At 45.1% G+C, this 7,080-nt stretch overlaps 1 protein-coding gene across 1 annotated transcript; it reads right to left on the bottom strand.

Annotated features, from left to right (window-relative positions):
* Window positions 1-1,815: 1,815 nt before the first annotated feature.
* On the bottom strand, window positions 1,816-6,333 carry LOC127059117 (translation initiation factor IF-2-like). The gene is made up of 3 exons (XM_050969911.1): window positions 6,249-6,333; window positions 3,729-4,309; window positions 1,816-2,144 (listed from the first exon to the last, which is right to left on the bottom strand). Exons 1-3 carry the CDS (start codon window positions 6,331-6,333, stop codon window positions 2,064-2,066), a joined length of 747 nt encoding a protein of 248 aa, XP_050825868.1. The 3' UTR covers window positions 1,816-2,063.
* Between the last annotated feature and the right edge of the window lie 747 nt (window positions 6,334-7,080).

The raw sequence follows: 7,080 nt of genomic DNA, 5'->3' as shown, positions 1-7,080 counted from the left end.
GAATTTGATTTATTTTGCACACACAACAAAAATGAAGAAACCTTGTTGAATTCTCAGGATGACAGAGGAAACAAAGAAAATGCTAAATAATTAGTGATCAGCCAGGATCAGTATGTTCCCAAAGAAGGGGAAACAACACACTGTTCATGTGCCCACATTTCTTTGCGTTAGCAGTAAGTTAAAAACTGACCAAAGACTAACAGAATGATTCAGGCTTTTTTACAATTATAACCAACAAAAGCGATTAGGCAAGGCCCAACTTAGTAACAAATACAGAGACTTTGCAGAGTTGTAAATTGTTAAAAAACATGAGCAATGCCCAGACTAACAATGGTAGCCTACCACATAATTTCTATCTCCATCAAAAAACACAAGGCTTTTGCGAATGTTTCCTTTGCTGTATAATTTTTGATTAATTCTGTACATTGCACATGGCCAAGATCTTGTGAAAGAAAACAACATGTACTGGAAATGTGGGAAAAAAGTATTGGAAAAGACCTCTCTAAGATGTTCAAGTCCAACCATTAACCCAGCTCTGCCAAGTTCACCATTAAACCATGTCCCTAAGTGCTACATCTATGCATCTTTTCAATACCTCCAGGGATGGTGTCTCCACCGCTTCCCTGGGCAGCCTGTTCAAAACTCGACAATCCTTTTCATGAACAATTTTTTTCCTAATATCCAATCTAAACCTCCCCTGGTGCAACTTGAGGCTATTTCCTGTTGTCCTGTTACTTGTTACTACTTGTTTCTTGGGGAAGGGACTGACCCCCCCACTGGTTACAGCCTTCTTTCAGGTAGTTGTAGAGTGAAAAGGTCTCTCCTGAGCCTTCTGTTCTACAGACTGAATATCCCCATTGTCCTCAGCCCAGCCTTGTAAGACTTGAGCTCCAGACTCTCCACTTCTGATTATCCCTAGGAGGTCTGTCTGCATAGTTAAAATTCAGCCAGGTCTGGGGCAGAACAAAGTACCTCTGTAATTCTGCAAACACATGCTGTATACCACAATGGCTTAAATCTTGAGCTGACCAAACGTAATTACATACACTGAAGTTCCATCAAGACATTATGTTCAATGACAGGACAATGAAAAAAAAGAAGATGCTCTAAGATTTTCTGGAAGGGCATTTTGTTAGTTCTGTGGTTTTATACTCCATTAAAAACATCAGGCAAACTGAGAACTAAATAAAGAGATTCCATTTACAAGCACTCAATTTTACTAAGCAGTGCTTTACAATATGCTTGTACATGTACAATTTACACTGAAAAGACTGTATTTCTTTTTCATTTATCTTGCAGGACCCATGTTCAAAGTTTGTTGTTCCCTAAGCATCAGTGAATTAAAAGCAGGGAAAGCAAAATATTTCACTGACCATCCTATCTAGCTTTAGACACTTGTGATATTCTTAATTGTGTGTACAGATATGGAATCTTTAATTCTTACCTTTGCAGATAGGTGAAAAATGACTGCCAATTAAATTTTATTTAAAAATCTAAACCCCAGTAATCTGAGAAGAGTAGCAGAGCCTAGCAGTTAGCTGTCAGATGATGGATGTCCTGTGCCTGACATGGATGGCAGTGACCCTTCATAACTCCCCTTAACTCATTCTCATCTTGAGTGAGTAAATTTTTGTCATGCCTACCCTATAAAAGGATCTGTGACACAGGTGACGCAATGTTGTTCCTTTAAAGTGCTAAAATGTAAACTCACCGTGCAATGTATTAACTATGAAATGTGAAATATGCAAATAACGAAGCATTTACTTCATGTTTGACTCATTTATTTGACACTTAGTCTTATGGTTACACCACAACGCTATAATAAACACTCTGGGGGAGATAGTGGGGAAAAGAAGAGAGAATAATGACCTTTTATAATTTAGACCCATTTCTTTCTTACAAAAATTTGATACACTTCAAACATAACAAAATTAACACACCAAGTCTGACTGAAGCAACACATATTTACCAATATTTAAGAGACACAGGCAGGAAAACAGTTTATTCGTTGAGTCACACTTCTCAAATCAGCATGGGTAAAAAAATCTGTCCACAACAGGAGTTTACAGTTCTGTGTTGGTGTCACAGACAGTCAGGTCTAACTTTGAAGTGCAGAAATGCTTCAAGATGCAATATCCATGAAACTAAAAAACAGAAATGTTGGATTGAGTCACTTTCTTTCTCTGATGAGCCACAGGGGCACATTTTATTATTAAAACAGAAAAACCCAAAGCAGAAGCAGAATTAGGAGAATAAACTGTCCCATGGATTTCAAAATAATTTTAATACCACAGTACATAAGGGGACTCATCCCCATCCTTTGGCAATATGGAGTATCAGAATAGTACAGCACAGCTAACTTACCCAAACCACCACAGCTGACTGTACTGTAGTAACCAATAAATACAGTAAGAACATTTCTTGTTCCATTATTTTTCTATCACGAGGATCAAAAGTACCTGCTGCTAAGCTATATTTACTTGTGTATCTTTTTGGGGGAAAATAAGGATATGAGCAACTGGCAAATCTCTTTTACCAGTCACATTGAGCTGAAACACAAACACCTCTGGCCCAGTGACTTTGTCCATAGCTACTGCTTATAAAACCTGAATTTGTCCAAATTGACATATGCTGACTCCTCTGCACTTTAAAGAACAAAATACATGTCCTGTGGCTTCCTACACCCTTAGATTCTGCCTGAGCTAGATTACGTCCTGTGGCTGCTTTGGAGTTATCAGAGCAGCTCCACTTCTGGCATGATATGTGACAATGCTGCTGCGTGATCACAATTTTTATCAATGGCGTCTCTAAATGGATCTACAGAGACTCTAAATGGGTCAGGAAACCAAGCAGAAGAGCATGTTATCTGCATCACCATTCCTACCTCTGCAGCAATGAAAAACTGACTCAGTTACACACCAAGGAACAAAAAACCCCCAACACCAACAAACAATTAGTAAAACCACTGCTGACGATGGACAGGTGGATAGGGCATATCTCTCATTTTTCAGAGTTATCTGGAGAACAGTATAACCCAGCAGGAGTCACAGGGATGAAAGACTGAAACCAGAGGCAGATCAAACGTTCATGAGGAGATTAAAGACACACGGAGAGATCTGAGCTAATACAAAAAGAGGGGACAAGGCTGTTTTTGCTCTTCAGTGTTATGATTAAATGATTTGAGTTAGCTGTTCAGCTGAAACCACAAGCCAGCGTATATGGCAGTTAACAGCCCAGTGTGACAGAAAAACCAAAAGAATATGAACACCAGTAATTGACTTTGTCTCCATTGAAGTAATGGGTACAGGTGAAAAGTGTACCATTTATTAGAAGCCGATGAACTCACTATGCTACAGATCACCACTGAAAGAGGATTTAGAAAATACAATGTAATTAACAGTAATTTAGGCTGAGAAAGAATAAAAAAAATCACCTTCTCCTAGCTTAAGTATTAAAGTGTTAAATTGTTACCCAAAGAAAGTCAGGAGTCTGTGGCTCAATGCTCCACTGACGAGACACTTCATTAATGAGATTCTATCAGCCACGGGAAGAAAAACAGCAAATGTATTTCAGGGGGCATTGTTGCTTCCCCTACAAGAGTTCAGATGCCATTTTGTACTTCGAAAGGTACCGCGGCATAAAGGTAATACTTATGGATCTGCAAACACAGGGGGAAAGGAACCTAGAAAACGGGCATTTCAGACCAAAACCCTGAGCCTAAGGGTTACCGAGAAAATCCCATTTTCTTTCTCCGTGCATAACCAGCGGTTCAAAGGCTCCCCACCCATGCCAGGATGTCTCAGCGGCGCTGCCCCACACAGCCTTGTCATCCCTGCAGCACGCTGGGCACACCCCGGCCGGGACTGCTCCTTGCTCCCGCCGGCCACGAGCGGGATGTGCGCACTGGGACCCGCACCGGGAGCTGGGGCTGCTCCCCGGGGCGCCTGGGCCGTGTCAGGGGCGGTCATTGCCCTGAGGGTTGCCCACGGCAGCAGCCCCTCAGGTCTGGCCCTGGGGCGCCCTTCCCCCGCCGCTCCCCTCCCCCTGCCGCACAACCGGCTCCTCCGGCTGAAACCCGACACCGGGGCCTCCTGCCCCGCCGCCGCTATGGGGCCCCGCGGGGCGCGGCGGGAAGCCAGGAGCGGATTCCGGCTGGAGGCGGCTCCAACTGCCGGCGGCGGCGTGGCCTGGCCGGGCCGTTTCGCGGCTGCCGGCGGTGGCGCGGTGCCCCGCTCCGAGGGCTCTGGTGATCCGTGCCGGAGAGTAGCGCCCGCCCGGCTGCAGGGGCGGCCTGAGCAGCTGCTGTGTCCTTGCAGCGCCCCAACCGGCCCAAACCGGCTCAAACCGGCTCAAGCCGGATCTGCTTCCCTGTTCCTCGGCATTCTCCCGCCTCCCCTCTTTCCCTCCCCCCCTCGCCCGGGCCTCCCTCTCAAAGGCACGGCAAACTTGTGCTCCCCTGCGGCTTCCCCACAGCCCAGCACAGCCCCCACCACTGCTCTGTGCCTCTAGGGCTGCTACTGATCCTGAATCCGTGTATGTTATCTCTCTGTCCTGGCTGCTTAACCACATTTCTATTTCCTCCACACTGAGGGAAGTACTTTAATTTGAACACTTGGAGTTTTTCCACTTAGAAAGGAAATAAGCTGAACAAGCTTTTCTGGTTTTGGTGAAAGGTGCCTCTCTGCAGGGACGTGGCTGCACCCCGTCCCTTGCTCCTCTGCAGTTGTGTGCAGCTTTTGTTCCTGCCTGCCCCATGCTTGGATGCAACTTTTTACTTCCCTGGCACAAGACCGTAGCTGCTTTGTTCCATTTTATCACAGCCCTACAAGCGGTGTGTCTCCATTGCCAGCTGCCACCATGGCAAAGAAAGGCCTCCCTGTGCCTGCCTATTTTCGCCAGTCATTCCCGCTAGTACAGGAGACAAACCTGGGTGTTACCCTTTTCCTTCTCCATGCAGATACCAGGAAGATAAGCACACTCTGTCTATGTCAGCCCATCACTGCGGAAAACGCTGCTTCTTCTTTTCCCCTCCCTCCACCAATGCATTCCCCACTTTTACAGATCAAAGGAACCGGCCTACTCCATGTTGGAGGGGATCTTGTCTGGAAGTTTGACTTGCATTTTCTCCAGCAGCATGTGGAGCTGAAAGGAGACAGCACGCCCCACCCTGGCGGTGCTGTGGGATGTCTCTCAGCTCTATGGAGGCAGTGGCTAGCACAACTTCTCTGTGGCTGAGTGGTTTTGTCATGTTATAAATGGGTAGTGCAATGGTTGGCTCTCACAATTAAGAGATTCATATTATGTGTATGTTAAGAGAAGTTTTACAGATGTATAGTTATGTTATTTTTATGTGTTCTCCCCAAAGTCCTCTTTCCATTCCTCCTTGTCTTGTTGTCACTAGTCGGGGTGTTTAGGGGAGGGCAAGCTTGTTACTAGGAGGGGCAGCATGGCAACACCTGATCTCCAGTCAAGGTGTGAGAAAGTGATCTCCACCAATGGAGGGCAGAGAAGGAGTTGACTAACAAGACTTTGGGAGGTGCCAAGGGTATAAAGGGCACAGCGTCCATTTTGTAGAGGAGCATGTGGCTGCTGGTCACAGACTTCTCGTGCTGTAATTTTTCCTTATTCAGTTCTTAGTTGTATTTTGTTAAAGTTTAATAAACCTTTGAAATTTTTAAGCGAGTGTTGCTTCTCACAGTCAGGCATGATTTTATGCAATGCCGAAGTGGTATCTGTGCCTGAGTTTTAGGCAACTGTGGTATACTTTTTCCAGTTTCAGTGCAAACTTTGGTTTTAGACCTCCGTGCTTCTGAAGGCATTGACCTGACACACCTGAGGGAAAGGAGTAGATATATATGTATGCCACTCACTTCCCTGGCTTTGGTTTGATCTTCAGTTGAGTATATCTAAAAGGCAGCAGCTGCTGAAGATATTCCTTACTTTCACCTCTGCTAGCTTTGGTATTCGTCAGGCACCTCTGAAGTTAATTTAGTTCACTGACATTCTAGATGCTACTTTCATTCTCCAAGGGAAATGCTCTGCCAGATCTGTGAGTTTAGCTGGCTCACCTGAGTCCAGCAAAATGCTGCAACCAACTGTAGAGTAGGTCTACTACACATGTGGGTTGTAGCAAAGGAGTAAACAACCCTGTTAGTGGCAGCAAGCAATGGCAAGCAAGGTTGATGTGTTCCGCTGTCAAGCTGTTTGTGAACAATTCTTCCTTAAGGAGGAGAAGCAACCATGTGTACCTGCACCTGCATCTCCAACATTCATTATCTCTAGGGGTATAAGGACTAGATGTAAAGATTTCTCCCACAGGCCTTTCATGACCATGTCTGGATGTAAATATATGTGTATTGATTTTAAGGATGGCACAAAACCCAGGCAAAAGTAATCTTGTTGCTACATTGTGACAAATGTTTGCAAAATGTAGAGTTTCTTCAAGTAAAGTGGGAACTAAAATTTTTGCTGTCATCTCTGACCCAACTGCTCTCATGCTCCCCATCCACAGCAGCATAGAGGAAGTGTTGAGCAGTACATTCAGTAGCTTAATGCCACTTCCTGCCACCCAGAGCTGCTGTTGAGCTCTGGGTGGCAGGAAGTGGCTGGAGCACCAGGCAAGAGCTTGCACAACAAAGGGCACGGGGAGCCTGTGGCCCACCCAGGTGGCCAGACACTCAGACACACAGCAGGAGCCAAGGTCTTATCTGGAAGACCCTAAACTATCATGCATAAGGTGAATGTGTAACTAAGCAGGGCTTCCCTTGTTTGTGGTCCCATCTCATGGGACCAGTTCAAGCTGTTTCTGCATTACTGTACCAGTAGAGGAATTTACATTTCTTTGGGTGACCTTTATGAAATTTCTTTTGACTTATTTTACCAGTTTGTCAGGAATATGGCTGTGCAACAACCCAATTCATCAAGCACATTGACCTCTACTTTTCCAGTTTTCTGGCTGCAGTGTGAGAATTCTCTTCACCAGCTGCAGTGTTTTACAGAAGGCTGTTCACACACTGTTCTCACTGCCAGCTGGTGGACGAGACCCCATTATTCACAGCAATGACCTGACAAGAAATTTAT

This window comes from Serinus canaria, chromosome 1A (genome assembly GCF_022539315.1).
Source record: "Serinus canaria isolate serCan28SL12 chromosome 1A, serCan2020, whole genome shotgun sequence".
NCBI lineage: Eukaryota > Metazoa > Chordata > Aves > Passeriformes > Fringillidae > Serinus > Serinus canaria.
The sequence above is the reverse complement of the archived record's forward strand: the minus strand, read 5'-3'. Positions and strand labels throughout refer to the sequence as shown.

What these genes read in the sequence shown, in the direction of transcription:
- LOC127059117 (XM_050969911.1), bottom strand. Translation starts at nt 6,333, where the DNA reads ATGGTCATGAAAGGCCTGTGGGAGAAATCTTTACATCTAGTCCTTATA. An exon ending in TGTTGGAGATGCAGGTGCAG is followed by an intron (nt 4,310 to 6,248) that starts GTACACATGGTT and finishes GGGCGCTGCAAG; the next exon opens with GACACAGCAGCTGCTCAGGC. An exon ending in AAGAAAATGGGATTTTCTCG is followed by an intron (nt 2,145 to 3,728) that starts GTAACCCTTAGG and finishes TCTGTTTTTTAG; the next exon opens with TTTCATGGATATTGCATCTT.